The following is a 17,145-nucleotide window of genomic DNA, read 5'->3' as shown; positions in this document are numbered from 1 at the left end:
TAAAGAAGGCGGCAAACTCTGAACGGAGGCTGCGGAGGGGCGGGAGGTTCTGGACTGGGAGGAAGGAGGGCATGCATTCTGGCTGTTACACTGCCTGGTTCAGCTGGGTGACCTTTGCTGAGACTTCACCCCCCTGACCTGTGTTATCCACCCCTGCAAATGGGCTGCTGGGGACACCCAAATTCGCTGTGCGGAAGCAAGGAGGCCATGCAGGACCAGGTTCCTGGCACTGCCCCTGGGCACCCAGAGGGGCCACCATCTCTGCCTCTGCTGGGCACCCTCCCTGCCCTAAGTCTACCTCACGGTCGGTAAGCAGTTGAAACAGGGCCTAAAGTTTGGGTTCTGCTATTAGACAAGCCTAGAGGGGAAGTCTGTGACCTTTCAGGAGGCTGTGACCTTGAGTCAAATATACAGCGCCACCAAGACTCTATTTATGGGCAGCCCCCCCCGCCCCAGCACCCCAGAGAAGAATTAAGTGAAATAATGTAAGTCAATGGCCTGGCCCATGGAAGAAAGAAAGTGGACGTCTAGTCGCTCAGTCATGTCCAACTCTTTGCAGCCCCATGGACTACAGCCTGCCAGGCTCCTCCGTCTATGGAATTCTTTAAGCAGGCATACTAGAGTGGGTTGCCATTCCCTTCTCCAGGGGATCTTCCCGACCCAGGGATCAAACCTGGGTCTCTTGCATTACAGACAGATTCTTTACCGTCTGAGCCACCAGGGAAGCCCGACCTGGCCCATATCCAACACTTAACACGCGCTCACTAAATTATTCACTAAATTACACCTTCCTGATGTGCAGTTAACCAACTGGAGAGAGCCCCAGACAAGGTGACACAGTGGGGAGTGTGCACAGGTGAGTGAGTAAACCTTACACAAGTGTGTACGTGTGTTTTCTGCGTCTCCCTCAATCAGTCTGTCAGTTCACTGTTACTCCTCTCACAGGCGCAGGGCTCACTCGCGGCCCTTGAGGCCCAGCAGCAGGGTCTCCCCTTCTGGGATCCTTCTGGACTCAAGTGAATTACGCCAGAATCCTGAGAGGCAGTGGGCCCTGCCACACCAGCCATCAGCCAAACAAGGAACAAGCTTCTCTGAATACAGACTCAGCTAACCCGCAGAGCACAGAGACGCACCAGGCTACCAACACATGAGCGTACACAGTGTGAGGGCTGGGATATGTTCAAAGGCCTCCTTAGTCCTTCAATGAAACACTTGGTAGGGTTACGCATCGTGCTGGAATCCGCAGATATTACTGCAAAATTAACTGAGACGCTTCAGACCTGGCGAGTGCCAAGTTAGGGAAGACAGTCTGTGGCCGTCTGCAGACAAGAGGACGCGGTTCCCAGGGAAGGGATGGCCGCTGCTGCGGGTTCACTGCTCCCCGCCACCAGCCCACGGGCTGAGTCACAGCGCTAAGTGCTAATGAAGGACAACGGACCGACAGAGCGAGAGAGAGAGGGGAGAGAGAAGGAGAGGCCAGCGCCAGGCATGTGTGGAGATGTGGCAAGTACGAGCCTGTTAGGGATATTCTAACAGCCCATCTGGGCAGCATCAACTTTCCTGACACCCGCAAATTGGCCCGTGAGATTACAAGGCAGGTTACGGCTAGAAAAAGAAATCCCACTTCGTGTTTGCAAACACTACCCCCCAGCCTGGTTTTAAAGGCGGAAACGGTAGCAACGAGGGCCAGCACTCCAGAGCCTTCCATCATGCAAGCTGTGTTTTGTCTCGTTAAATTATTTCCAATCTCTCTCCCTGGGCAGGGTGGGGCTGGGGGATGGACCCATCCCCCTTGGCTCTCTAAACCAGTCCTGAAGAGCAGCTAGAAAACGGGCATCAGCACACTCAGCTATTCTTTACACCCGCCAGAATGAATCAGCCCCCAACTGGCAAGGCCAGCCAGTACCGTGGGGAAGGAGCCTTTCATAACCGACCCGGAAGGGCAGCTGAGTGCCACTCGGAAAGCAAGGCTGGGTGGGAGGCGGCTGCAGAGACCGACGAACGCCAGAAACAGGAAACAGGCTAACCAGGAGTCAAAGCCCGCCTCCCCAAGAGGAGTCCACGACAGGCCTCTCCTGGAGATGGGCCCCCAGCTGGCCACCACTGCGGGCAAACGAATGAAAGCACGGAACTTGCAGGCCGGCGGGTGGGCAGCCGTGCCGCCTTTCTGCCACCCAGGGCACATGTGACGGGTGTGCCAGGGGTGATGAGTTACGGAGCTTAGGATGGTGACTTCCAGGACCCTGGGCAGGCGGCCCTCTTGCACACCCACCCTGCGGCGGGGGCAGGGGCAGACGACACAGGCCTGTGCAGAAGCAGCCCATCGGCGCCTGTGGTCCAGGACCAGCTCCACAGCTGCTCAAAGACACAGAGGCGGCAGGCCTGCGCGCCACTCACCCGCCAGCCTCCTGGGACGCACGAGCCAGCGGGGGGCGCCGCACGACAGCCAGCAAGGCTCGGCACCCCCAAGCTGCCCTGTGGGGGCCCGGGGGAAACAGTCCCCCAAGGAACGGGCCCCCCTCAGGAAGAAGCCACCCTCCACAGCCGTGGGGCCTCCCCGCCAAGCAGAAAGGGGCTGAATGAATCACCCACGGTGATGCACCCTGTCTGTCTGTCTGACTGACTCTCACACACACTCTCACGCTCGGTTTCCTGACTCTTCTGGGGCCTCCTGAGTCGCTCCCGGCCCAATCCCCCTGCAGAGCCCAGGGGATGATCACGCTGCTGTCTCCTAGACATCCTGACAGGTTCGCGCCCAGCATCTTCCCTGGGTTTCCTCAGGCATTTGACAGGGGAGGAGGGCTCAGCCCCCGGGGAGCCTCCTCTCTCAGTGCGTCTTCCAGAAAGGCCCAAAACGAAGCCCAGCGCACACGCAGAGACCAGCTTCTGAGGGAGCTCCTGTCCTGAGACTCCCAGCTCAAAGTCCCTTCCCAAGCCGGCGCTGGTCCCATCAGCTCCCGGCCCAGGCCCCACACGACCAGCCAAGGCTGGCGAAACCGCACTCAAAGGCTGCTCTGTCTGTTCCTGATGGCACACAGGGCTCCATGCCCACCACAAGCCGGGCTCTTCCATCTCGGCTCCTGCCGAATCCCATTCCCATCTTGATAGCCAAGTCCAAGGACGAGGCTCTGGAGGACACAGTCGTGGCAAGGGCAGGGTCCACAGCAGCCACTTCGAAGGATAGAGGAGGCTGCCCCTGCCCCCACGCACCACTCACCTTGCCGAACTGCTCGAAATACTGCTTCACATCTTCCACCACCGTGTTCGCAGACAGTCCTCCTACAAAGATTTTCTTTGTTCTTGTGACCATCTGCAAGAAATGACAAGAGGAAGACATGGGTTAACTTGGCTATCTGAAGCCACGCTCACTGAGCTATTGGACAAGCCTCTCTGCATACTTCTCCAGAGAGGAAGGCGAGGTGAGGACTATCTCAGCCGCCCAGAGCAGGCCCTTCAGACGTCTCAGGATGCCAGAGACAGTCACGAGGAATACCTTAGGCCTTCAGGCCGCAACCTGAAAGCTGGCGTTTCATGCAGATGGAGAGTGGACTTCAAAGCCTCACTGGCCATAACACACAGCTTCATTGTGATGTGAGGCCACATGTCAGAGCTATTTTAAACCAAAGAGATGCGAACAAAGGAGAACTATGTGCATGAAGACACGCTGCCCAGAAAGTACCCATAGAATGTGTCAATAAGAAACTCACATGTAATTCACAACTCTGTGCAGACTGCCTGCAACAGAGCCACTCCGGGTGCTGGCTGGTGTCTGCCAACGGGACAGGCGCTGGGAGGGATGGCCCCCCGAGCCCGCCCCCAGGGTTCCTGTCCTTCCGGATTTCTCACCTTTCACCTTGACGTGTCCTACACTCAGCCAAGCCCAGCTGGTCCCCAGGCCTCCCCACCGCTGTCCACGCAGGCTGTCCTTGGGAGGCCTCTCCACACCTGTACCTCCCATGCCAAGCTGGCTACTCTCCAAGACCCAACACTCTTCTCCAAAATGCCAACACCGATCTGGCCGCCCCACCCAAAGCTGAGTCTCTCACTTCTGAGCCCCCTAATGCTCACACACTCGCTACTTTCCACTCGGTGCTAAAGTGAGTGTGATAATCCTGCCCTCCTTCCCTCCTCCCCCAGACTGTCTCCCTGCAGTGCAAATACAGGGCCAAGCACACAGAAGCCCACACCCGACGTTTGGTGGATACAAAAACAAATGACCTTCTGAAACGGTCCCCCTTCAAAGTCCCACCAGCCCCAAAGCAAAAGGAGGCGGACGTTCAGTGATGTCAGCTCTTCAGAGCAGGACCAAAAATCTTACATGGGAGAGTGAAAGACAACAAAATGAATTTTATTCTGAAAACTAAGGCTACGTGGATTTGGGGGTTGTTTTGTTTCTCTTTAAATGTCAAAATAAAAAATGTAAAACTCAGTGGACACAGGATCTCCCCAGTCTAGTCACACACAATAAAAACACAACATCTTAAGTCAATGAGTAGATTCTTGTCACAACACACACACATACACATCAAATCACGTTGGAGAGCTTCCCTGGGGGCTCAGTGGTAAAGAATCTGCCTGCCAATGCAGGAGACACGGGTTCAATCCCTGATCCAGGAAGATCCCACGTGCTGCAAAGCGACTAAGCCTGTGCGCCGCGATGATTGAACCTGCGCTCCAGAGCCCGGGGCTTGCAACTTCTGCAGCCCGAGCGTCCTGGAGGTGTGCTCTGCAAGAAGAGAAGCCTCCACAGTGAGAAGCCCGAGCGCCACAGCTACACGGGAGGCCCTGCTCTCTGCAACTAGAGCGAAGCCTGAGCAACAATGGAGACCCGCCACAGCCAAACATTAAAGAGATGAAAGCATTTTTCAAAAATCGTCACATTGTACACTTTAAGTTATCTCACCATTTTATTTGTCAATTACACCTCCATCAAGCAGGGGAGAAAAATATTTTATGAGAACATACAAAGAAAACCAAGACTGAAACCCAAAACCAAATCAATGAGAGGAATCTTTGAACATTAAAAGAAAAGCCACCCACCACGTCACACATGTCTATGAAAAGTCGATGCAGGATGCCGAAGTCTGGGGGGCAGGGCTGCCTGGACCCCTTATCACCTAGTCTGCCCCCGCCATACACGTCTGCGGAGACAACGAACCAACAACCCAGCCCAACAGTCACTCGGCGGAGCGACGCCTGAGAGCATAGCCGTCAAGACAGACCGTGCTAAGGAGTGTGAAAGGCGCTGGGGAGCTGGCTTCTGTGTCCCAGTCTGAGTGTGACCCCGGACAGTCCCCCCCTTGGCTGGGTTCTGGGCGCTGCACGGAGGTCCTCTACCAGACCTCCCAGCTAACCCTGAACCCTCCTGAGTCTGCGGGCCCGGCGGCCCCAACAGGGAGGCTCCCTGACCCGGGGCCCTCACATTTCAGCTCAGCGGCTCCCAGACAGGACCCAGGCCACCAGAGCCCGCGGACCGAGCCCGACCCGGAACACCCCCATAGAGGGTGTCCTCCACTGTCTTGGGGACACGTGGCCTGATGACTCTCGTATGTTTCTCTGCTGGGGACCGCCAGGCAGTGGTTGGCACGTGTGTTTAAAATTGTCCTTTACTATTTTTTTCACCTTTTCCAGATGAACAAGAGATTATATACTGTACATCAGGACATCCTATGAAGATCCCACCAGTGTCCACATCACTAAGCTCCTCTGGCCAATGGGCAGGCACATTATCTAGCTCCTTGTTCATTTCCTCCCTTGTCTCCCTGCTTATCCATCAGTCTCCCTGGGGGGTCAAGGTCACCTTCACAGTCAAGCTCCACCAGACCCTCACCTCATCTAAATCTCTCCCTACACTCACTAATCGCCAAATTTTACTAACCTGACTTTCCTAATTTCCCTGTTACTCCAGGTGTTTCTTGACTTCCTACTTTTGCATTCCAGTCCCCTATAATGAAAAGGACATCTTTTTTGGGTGTTAGTTCTAAAAGGTCTTGTAGGTCTTCATAGAACCATTCAACTTCAGCTTCTTCAGCATTACTGGTTGGGGCATAGGCCTGGATTACCGTGATGTTGAATGGTTTCCCTCGGAAATGAACAGAGATCATTCTGTCGTTTTTGAGATTGCATCCAAGGACTGCATTTCGGACTCTTTTGTTGACCATGATGGCTACTCCATTTCTTCTAAGGGATTCCTGCCCACAGTAGTAGATATAATGGTCATCTGAGTTAAATTCACCCATTCCTCTCCATTTTAGTTTGCTTATTCCTAGAATGTCGACATTCACTCTTGCCATCTCCTGTTTGACCACTTCCAATTTGCCTTGATTCATGTACCTAACATTCCAGGTTCCTATGCAATACTGCTCTTTACATCATTGGACCTTGCTTCTATCACCAGTCACATCCACAACTGGGTATTGTTTTTGCTCTGGCTCCATCCCTTCATTCTTTCTGGAGTTATTTCTCCACTGATCTCCAGTAGCATATTGGGCACCTACCAACCTGGGGAGTTCCTCTTTCAGTATCCTATCATTTTGCCTTTTCATACTGTTCATGGGGTTCTCACGGCAAGAATACAGAAGTGGTTTGCCATCCCCTTATCCAGTGGACCACATTCTGTCAGACCTCTCCACCATGACCCGTCCGTCTTGGGTGGCCCCACATGGCATGGCTTAGTTTCATTTAGCTAGACAAGCTGTGGTCCTGTGATCAGATTGGCTAGTTTTCTGTGATTATGGTTTTAGTGTGTCTGCCCTTTAATGCCCTCTTGCAACACCTACGTCTTACTCAGGTTTCCCTTACCTTGGACATGGGCATAGCAAACACCCTCTTTCAACAGCACAAGAGAAGACTCTACACATGGACATCACCAGATGGTCAACACCAAAATCAGACTGATTATTTTCTTTGCAGCCAAAGATGGAGAAGCTTTATACAGTCAGCAAAAACAAGACCAGGAGCTGACTATGGCTCAGATGATGAACTCCTTATTGCCAAATTCAGACTTAAATTGAACAAAGTAGGGAAAACCACTAGACCATTCAGGTGTGACCTAAATCAAATCCCTTATGACTATACAGCAGAAGTGAGACATAGATTTAAGGGACTAGATCTGATAGAATACCTGATGAACTATGGATGGAGGTTCGTGACATTGTATAGGAGACAGGGATCAAGGCCATCCCCATGGAAGAGAAATGCAAAAAGGTAAAATGGCTGACTGAGGAGGCCTTACAAATAGCTGTGAAAAGAAGAGAAGCGAAAAGCAAAGGAGAAGAGGAAAGATATTCCCATTTGAATGCAGAGTTCCAAAGAATAGCCAGGAGAGATAAGAAAGCCTTCCTCAGTGATCAATGCAAAGAAATAGAGGAAAACAACAGAATGGGAAAGACCAGAGATCTCTTCAAGATAATCAGAAATAGCAAGGGAACATTTCATGCAAAGATGAGTTCGATAAAGGACAGAAATGGTATGGACCTAACAGAAGCAGAAGATATTAAAAAGAGGTAATAAGAATACACCGAAGAACTGTATAAAAAAGATCTTCACAACCCAGATAATCATGATGGTGTGATCGCTCACCTAGAGCCAGACATCCTGGAATGTGAAGTCAAGTGGGCCTTAAAAAGCATCACTACGAACAAAGCTAGTGGAGGTGATGGAATTCCAGTTGAGCTATTTCAAATCCTGACAGATGATGCTGTGAAGTGCTACACTCAATATGCCAGCAAATTTGGAAAACTCAGCAGTGGCCACAGGACTAGAAAAGGTCAGTTTTCATTCCAACCCCAAAGAAAGGCAATCCCAAAGAATGCTCAAACTACTGCACAATTGCACTCATCTCACCTGCTAGTAAAGTAATGCTCAAAATTCTCCAAGCCAGGCTTCAGCAACAGGTGAACCGTGTACTTCCAGATGTTCAAGCTGGTTTTAGAAAAGGCAGAGGAACCAGAGATCAAACTGCCAACATCCGCTGGGTCATTGAAAAAGCAAGAGAGTTCCACAAAAACATCTATTTCTGCTTTATTGACTATGCCAAAGCCTTTGACTGTGTGGATCACAATAAACTGGAAAATTCTGAAAGAGATGGGCACAGCAGACCACCTGACCTGCCTCTCGAGAAACCTATATGCAGGTCACGAAGCAACAGTTAGAACTGGACATGGACCAACAGACTGGTTCCAAATAGGAAAAGGAGTATGTCAAGGCTGTATATTGTCACCCTGCTTATTTAACTTATATGCAGAGTACATCATGAGAAACACTGGGCTGGAAGAAGCACAAGCTGGAATCAAGATTGCCGGGAGAAATATCAATAACCTCAGATATGCAGATGACACCACCCTTATGGCAGAAAGTGAAGAGGAACTAAAACGTCTCTTGATGAAAGTGAAAGAGGAGAGTGAAAGAGTTGGCTTAAAGCTCAACATTCAGAAAACTAAGATCATGGCATCTGGTCCCATCACTTCATGGCAAATAGATGGGGAAACAGTGGAACCAGTGCCAGACTATTTTTTGGGGCTCCAAAATCACTGCAGATGGTGATTGCAGCCATGAAATTAAAAGATGCTTACTCCTTGGAAGGAAAGTTATGACCAACCTAGATAGCATATTAAAAAGCAGAGACATTACTTTGCCAAAAAAGGTCCGTCTAGTCAAGGCTATGGTTTTCCCAGTGGTCATGTATGGATGTGAGAGTTGGACTATAAAGAAAGCTGAGCGCCGAAAAATTGATGCTTTTGAACTGTGGTGTTGGAGAAGACTCTTGAGAGTCCCTTGGGCTGCAAGGAGATCCAACCAGTCCATCCTAAAGGAGATCAGTCCTGGGTGTTCACTGGAAGGACTGATGCTGAAGCTAAAACTCCAATACTTTGGCCACCTCATGTGAAGAGTTGACTCATTGGAAAAGACCCTGATGCTGGGAGGGATTGGGGGCAGGAGAAGAAGGGGACAACAGAGGATGAGATGGCTGGATGGCATCACCCACTCGATGGACATTAGTTTGAGTAAACTCTGGGAGTTGGTGTTAGACAGGGAGGCCTGGCATGCTGCGATTCATAGGGTCGCAAAGAGTCAGACACGACTGAGCAACTGAACTGAATTTTCCTAATGCATTCGTTCAACAGATACTACTACAAGCAAAGTGCTGGAACTTACATTCTAATATGGACTTTAATCCACTTTAAAATGGAGATATAATAATTAGCCTACCACACAAGATTCCTGTTAAATTAAATAACTTATACCAAAGTGTCTAGTGGGACACCTCAGAGATGCTAAATACATGGTCACTGTACCTGAATCCAAAGTCAGTTACTAAATCTGTCCTTCAAGCTCAGAACAAACATGCAGTAGAAACCTTTTATCAAACACGTTGATAAATCAACCCTTGTTGCCCCATTCTCTTCCACTATCATTTCAAAAACACTTTCTTGCATCTCCACGTGGTTTCAGATTGGCAAAGACTCCCAACAGTTTCATTTTATATTTTTCATTCCTTTTTTTTAGCTCCAGCAAAGCAATTAAATATCTATAAAGAAACACTAATGTGATCTGAAAACATGCACTCGTGGAGTTCTCAACTTAAAGCAACTCTGGAGAGACATTTCGTAAAACGAACCCATGGCCTCATTCAGACATGGTGTAGAGCCAGGTGGGTGTAAACAGCTGGCCCTATTTCTATTCCAGTCGTTCACACGGATGCAGAGATTTAAACGACCAACATGTGTTCATTCTAAATAACAGAAGTCAACAGTATGTTCATTGCCCAGTAACTGGTGAAACAAGAAGGTCCCCTCTGACACCCTCTACCGTTGCCCTACAGCCATAAACCTGCCAGGACAGAGCCCTAAATGCTGGGGAAGAACACCCAGTTATAAATCTACACAGTCCCAAAACAGTCTTTAAAATATTTTTAAAACAAGGATGAGGAATTCCAGGCCCCAGACAATGCACCCAAGTGACTAAAACATCCTCTCCAGGAACCAGCTCAGCTGCGGAGATGGGGCCCACTCTTGAGCAAACACTGAAAGCAGACTGATTCAATCAAAACCTTCCGAACGTAAGAGGCCAGTGGGAAGATGGGCAACACTTGGTCAGCTGCTCACCGACGTTGCGGCTTCAGGAGAGGGGGGCGCGGGCCCTGCAGGTGATCCCTCCCGCCAGGGGCGCTGAGGGAAGCGGGAGTGTTGCACTTCATCAGTTCTGGCAGCGTCACTGCCACACGGGCAGCTCGCTGCTCCAGGATCCCCACTTTGGAGAGGGATGCAGAGGGCGGCGGAGGATGCTGGAAGCACATGCTCTCCCATTTCTCTCCCACCTCCGTGACTGCTGAGGACAGCAGGAAGGGGGCAGGGCGGAGATGAGGCGTCCAGTGTCTCGGCGTACTCTTAATGAATGAAGGTCCTCAAATCCCCATCAGTGCTGTCAAGGTTTCACTTCTATGTATGTGTGTTCTTGCATGTGTGTGTGTGTGTACATGTCTTGGGGGGTACCCCTCTGTTCCCCATCCTTGAGTCTTGGCTTCTATTTACCCCAGGAACCATGCAGCACCCCCAGATCTTTAACCCTCTTCTGACCTTGGAAACAGCGAGCAGGCCTGGTAACTTGCTGGCCCCCAACTCTCTAGTCCTTGGTATTATAAAAAGTCCTCTCTGCAAAAGGGAACCCTCTTGCACTGTTGGTGGGAGTGCAAACTTGTACAGCCACTATGGAGAACAGTGTGGAGATTCCTTTAAAAATTGGGAATAGAACTGCCATATGACCCAGCAATCCCACTGCTGGGTATACACACCCAGGAAACCAGAATTGAAAGAGACACATATACCCCAATGTTCATCGTAGCACTGTTTACAATAGCCAAGACACGGAAGCAACCTAGGTGTCTGCTGGCAGACGAATAGATAAGAACGCTGTGGTACATATACACAATGGAATATTACTCAGCTATTAAAAAGAATGGATTTGAATCAGTTCTAATGAGGTGGATGAAACTGGAGCCCATTATACAAAGTGAAACAAGCCAAAAAGAAAAACACCAATACAGTATACTAACGCATATATATGGAATTTACAAAGATGGTAACGATGACCCTATATGCAAGACAGCAAAAGAGACAAAGATGTACAGAACAGACTTTTGGACTCTGTGGGAGAAGGCGAGGGTGGGATGATTTGAGAGAATAGCAATGAAACATGTATATTACCATATGTGAAACAGATCGCCAGTCTGGGTTGGATGCATGAGACAAGGTGCTCGGGGCTGGTGCACTGGGGATGACCCTGAGGGATGGGATGGGGAGGGAGGTGGGCGGGGGGTTCAGGATGGGGAACAATGTACACCCGTGGCTGATTCATGTCAATGTATGTCAAAAACCACAACAACACTGTAAAGTAATTAGCCTCCAATTAAAATAAATTAATTAATTAATTAGAAAAGTCCTCTGCACACAGAGGAGGGGCCCCCTGTGCTAGGCCCTTCGGGCACCTGTTTTCCAGCCCACAGCCTTCACACTGACACACACAGCGCACCCTGATGGAGGGCACCACCCATCTGCACAAGAGCGAGCTCAGCCTGAAACCCACCAGGGGATGGATCTGAAACGTCCTTGCCTTGGCACTGCTGGTGGAAGGGCTGGAGAAGACGCTTCAGGCATGCGGATGCTTTTCACTCTGGGAGACATGAGATGCCCACCCAGAGCGGGGCCCTGCAGCCCTGGGGACCCCCAGCAGACGCCGCCTCTCACGGCCCAGGGCCACGCTCTGGGAAGAGAGAGAGTGTGTGTGTGTGTGTGTGTGTGTGTGTGTGTGTGTGGTGTGTGTCTGGGAAGAGAGTGTGTGTGTGGTGTGTGTGTCTGGGAAGAGAGTGTGTGTGTGTGTGTGGGTGTGTGTGGGGGTGTGTGTGTGTGTGTGTAGCACACAAAGCGGGTGGGGAGGGTTCAGGCTCTCACAGATCACTGCTGCAAAGTTTTGTATCGAGACCCATAATTTAACTAAACACCACTGCTCTCCACGCACCTCTTGGCTCAACAAAGAAAACCCCAGCACCCATTCCAGTTTGGAAAATTGCTGTTTATACATACAAACTGGCCAAAGCCAGCTGCTAACTAGGGCTGCAAAGCACACTCCACCTTCCTGCCTCCAACCAGAGAGCTGACTTTTTTTTTAAAAAGTTTCAAAAACTCCCTTTTGAAAAACATGTTTCCATCTGAAATGGTCACTCGGAGTGGAGCCACTGGTTGTATTTTTATAAAATCTAATAAAGCAGGGGTGTGTGTGTGTGCGCGCGCGCGTGTGTGCTGAAAGCAGAGGGTGGGGCTGTTAGAATCTTTTCCGATGAGATTGAAGCGGAAATTTTAGCTCCACAAGCGCTGGACCAAGATATTAGCTGTCACACAACAAAACAACAAAACAACAACAAATATTTGTGATCCTAATAAAAGCATGGAAGGGCAGAAAGTAGCTCAGGAGAGTCTGAAATGGGTGCTAGAGAGGCCCAGGGAAATTAAGTCAGCTCTTGCCACCACCATGGTCCTGAAGAGAGTTCCCATTCCCCTTGGTGAAAAGCACGAGACAGCTCCAACGCCCAAGCACATGGCCTCTCTGCAGAGCTTGAAGGAGCCCCAGAGGACACTGGGTGGGTTTTCACAAATCTGACTGTCCATTATCCCCTTCATGCAGATGAAAAAATCAAGTCCCAGCAAGGTGACTCATGTGCTAGTTAAAGGCAAGACAGAGTGACAAGAGAGAACCAGTATGCCAGCAGATACCATGTGATTTCATATGAGATTCTAAATTTGGTGAGTACCTTGTTCTTCAGAACCTGCGATAAGATTGTATGGCATCACCAACTCTGCATTTGAGAACTAAGCCTGATCTTCTTGGTAAAGAAGCTCCAGGAAGCCTGACTGATGTCACAGGAGTCCCATGCCCCATGGCCCCTTCCTCCAGGGTGTTTCTTCCTAGAGACCTGCCCTCTAAAATTCCCAGGTTCTCCCAATATTTTCTTTCATTCTTCCCTTCTCCCCGTAAACAACCACTCTCGCCAGCACTAACACCCCCGCTCCCACCATCATCACCATCACTTCTGAATCCAAAGGTAAAACTCACTTAACATACAAATTCAGAATACAAGTCAGAAACTTAATCTTCTCCAGAAATTTCTAGACTCATATGTGGAAAAGAGACTACATTAGTTTGCTGGGTCCATCGAAATTCATGTCCACCTAGAACCTCAGAATGTGATCTTTATCTAGAAAGAGGATCTTGCAGCTGGCAATTCCTAAAGGATCTTGAGATGAAAGCACCCGGGTGTAGCTGTTGTCGTTCACTCATTAAGTCATGTCCAGCTCATTGCAATCCCATCAACTGCAGCACAGCAGGCTTCCCTGGCCTTCACTATCTCCTTCCCGGAGTTTGCTCGTGTTCATGTCCACTGAGTCAATGATGCCATCCAACCATCTCATCTTCTGTCGTCCCCTTCTCCTCTTGCCCTCAATCTTTCCTAGCATCAGGGTCTTTTCCAATGAGTTGGCTCTTCGCATCAGGTGGCCAAAGAATAGTCCTTCCAATGAATATTCAGGGTTGATTTCCTTTAGGATTGACTGGCTGGATCTTGTTGCAGTCCAAGGGACTCTCAAGAGTCTCCTCCAACACCACAGTTCAAAAGCATCAATTCTTTGGCACTCAGTTTCTTTATAGTCCAAGTCTCACATCCATATATGACCACTGAAAAAACCATAGTTTTAACAAGATGGACCTTTGTCCTATAGGATAGGCCCTAATTCAATGAGGAGTCCTGATTAGAAGAGGAGAAGGGTCTCACACACACACGGGTACACACACATACAAACCAGAAGGTGGTCCTGTGAAGACAGAGGCAGAGATGGGAGACACGTGTTCACAAGCCGAGGAACGCCAGCAGCTCTGAGAAGCCACGAGAGGTAAGGGATGGTTTCTCCCTCAAAACCCTTGGAAGGGGCTCTGCCAACACCTCCACCTCAGACGTCTAGATTCCCGAACCGGAATGGAGCACTTCTGCTGCTTCCACCACCCAGTGTGTGGCAGCCCCAGGAACCAACACGGAGACCTCCTGGAGGGAGACCCCAGGACATCGTGACCTCAGCCCCCCTCTCCTCGGTGACAGCAGACTGTGGTCCACAAGGACGCCTCCAGCATGACATGGTAGGCGGGAGAAAGCTATAGCCCGTGTGTGACCGTCCGAATCCACCTCCGGAGGAAGGCCGGTCATACTCATCACTTGCTCACCCGCTATGGCAGGGATCAAGGCTCTGCCTCAAAGCATGAGGCAAGGCAGTGAGGGGGTCAGAGCAGCAGAGCCAGCTCCCGAGGAGACACGACCCACCGGCTGCCCAGGGATGCAAGCGCCTCCAACAGGATGCGGAGGGCCGGGGCGGGCACGGGGGCAAAGGCGCCCTCCTGGAGAAAGGCGCCCTCCCCGGAGTGAAGGCCTGGTGCCTGCGCCTCCTGCATGCTCAAGCGCTCTGTCCCCGCTGCGGGCAGAGCCCTGCTCACCGCGCCAGCCTCAGGCCTCACGGCAGCCTCAGCCAGCTCCGGCCTCCCTTCCACAGCCACGGACACAGGCGCAGGCACACGAGCGCCCGGAGTCACATGGCGCTCGCGAGTGACAGAACAGGGTGTCCGAACCCCGAGCTCGTGGGGTCTCAAGCCCCCGACCAGGGACCAGACCCCACCCTCTGCCTCGGGACATGGCGTCCCACCCACTGGACCGCCAGGGAAGTCCTCAACCTCAAACTTCCTATTTGCTAAATCCCCTACACCATTTTAAAAAGCATACATATCTACATCTATCTCTCTATATATTTTTCCACCAGTGCTCGCATTGCATGGGCTTAGCTCCTCCACAGTACGTGGGATCTTAGTTCCCCAACCAGGGACTGAACCCACGCCCCCTGCAATCAAAGGCGGATTCTCAGCCACTGGACCACCAGGGAGGTCTCTCCTACACTTTGGCTCCTGACTTTCCAGCAGAAAGAATCAGGGGAAGGGAGATGGGGCGGGCCATGAGGAGCAAGCATGACGCAGCCCTTTTCAATCCTGAAGCCAAGATGTGAGACCAGCAGGCCAGACGCTGCTGCTGGGCAGGCTGAATGCTGCATTCACTTAGGGAAACAAGTCTGGTGAATCGTAGAGTCATCATAGGTCTCAACAATTCCAGTCTTACTATACACTCAAGAGAAATTAAAACATATGTCCATCCAAAACCTTCCACACAAAACGTTCACAGCAGCAGTCTGCTTTTTGTTCGTTCATCAAAAAGCAGAACAACGCGAATGTCCATTGAGGGATGGATGGATAGACGGATGGATAAATTAAATGTGATCTATCTACATAATGGAGTACTGTGTGTGCGTGTGTGGGAAGTCGCTTGGGTCATATCCAGCTCTTTGCGACCCCATGGACTGTAGCCCGCCAGGCTCCTCTGTCCTTTGGATTCTCCAGGCAAGAACACTGGAGTGGGTTGTCATTTCCTCCTCCAGGGGATCTTCCCGACCCAGGGATCACACCCACGTCTCCTGCAGCTCCTGCACTGCAGGCAAGATTCCTTTAGGACTGAGACACCTGGGAAGCCCCATGGAATACTATGTGGTCACAAAAAGGAATGGCACACTGCCGTACGCTCCAACACGGCTGAGCTCTGAAAACGCTGCGCCAGTCATAAAAGGCCACATATTGCGCAGCTCCACTCATGCGGAACTCTGCGGGGAAGCCCACAGAGACAGCATGTAGACTGGGGATTGTGCAGACCTGGGCAGTCAGGAGGTGATGGCTAAACAGTACAGGACTCCTTTCTGAGGTGGTGAAAACGCTCTAACTGGACCGTGGTGACGTGCGCATGTACTGGTGAACAGATCAGAAACCACTGGCCTATGCGTTTCAGATGGGCAAATTATACGGCAGGTGAATTGTATCTCACTAAAGTTGTTTGGGGATTTTTTTTTTTTTTAATAACAGGCCCAAAAGATCCCTAAGTCAAGAATCTGAATGCAAACAGGACTTAAAATAAACCCAAGCATCCAAGAAAGCATGTGTCCCACTTGTTTCATCCACCAGCTAATTCTGTATACCTTGACTCACCCACCCTGACCACTGGACAAAGGGTGTAACAATATGTGATGCTGTCAACTGCAGAAATTAATTTACCATCAGAGGAAACTAATTACATACATAACCCCAAATGTTTCTCAGGGCACTATCTCCCCATCTATAGTTATTAGCCAGAGAGCATTAGGGCTCAGGCTACAATTTGGCACTTACTCTAAGTAACTTTAAAAGTGGAAGGAAAAAAATAGCCTTCATCTATATGGGGCTAGAATATAATTCACACACAATTAGCCGACATAGCCAGGTTACAACCTTACCTCTGATTAAAACAACGGTAACTCACCTAAAAGTAACTCACCTAAAAGAGAGCGTGATCCCGAAATGAAACGATGAGCCTGCCTGCTTCGGCAGGGAACTGACTCCCCAGTCCTCTCGGAGACCCTGCCCGGCTCCCTCCCAGGCTAATTTAAAAACTACTACCTCCTCTTACCCTTAGGGGAACAGCTGCAGCCAGAGATCGTGACCTGTCCACAGATTGGTATCAGACAGTAATATCCTAGCCAGTGGCACTCAGGCGGGGGGCTGGGGGTAACAGAGAAAGGTACAGAGATGGAGTGCTGCCTAGGAAAGCACAGGAAATTAAGGTTCGTGACCGTGCGGTCATCTGATGCTGAATGAACGAGGTGGCTGGCTGGCCGGCCATCACACCCTCACCCCAGGTACTGAGCTGCTCTGCATCCACAGGTGGCGCTTCCATCCTTCTCAGAGCCCCTGGCCCCCAGCACGGGCCACAGAGTGACGGACCAAGGACACAGAAGGCCAGGGTTCAAATGATTACCAGCACACAGAAGCAATTCAAACCCATCCTCTTTCACAGCAATGGTATTAATCAAAATTAAGCAAGCGCCCTCTGCTACTGCTGAATTTTCCGAGGAAGACGTGCATTTCTGCATACCAAAGAGGTGCCGCCAAAGCCCCAGTCCAGGGACAAGCAGCCAAAGCAGATTCTTAACAAACCTCAGAAAGAGGAGGGACAGGGTGGAGAGCTGGGATGAACACAGC

At 50.6% G+C, this 17,145-nt stretch overlaps 1 protein-coding gene across 8 annotated transcripts in view; it reads right to left on the bottom strand.

Moving 5' to 3' along the window:
- The window catches only part of MSI2 (musashi RNA binding protein 2), a 399,485-nt gene that overhangs the window by 252,511 nt on the left and 129,829 nt on the right, over positions 1-17,145 (bottom strand). For all 8 annotated transcript variants that reach the window (XR_006341155.1, XM_043902746.1, XM_043902743.1 and 5 more), the window contains exon 6: positions 3,218-3,310. Coding sequence is in view for 7 of the 8 variants with exons in the window: in XM_043902746.1 (XP_043758681.1) it covers positions 3,218-3,310 (93 nt within the window). In the remaining variant the exon portion in view is untranslated. The remainder of the gene's footprint in view (positions 1-3,217; positions 3,311-17,145) is intronic.

Source organism: Cervus elaphus, chromosome 5 (genome assembly GCF_910594005.1).
Source record: "Cervus elaphus chromosome 5, mCerEla1.1, whole genome shotgun sequence".
In the NCBI taxonomy this organism is placed as follows: domain Eukaryota; kingdom Metazoa; phylum Chordata; class Mammalia; order Artiodactyla; family Cervidae; genus Cervus; species Cervus elaphus.
This window is presented reverse-complemented; position numbering and strand designations above follow the sequence as displayed.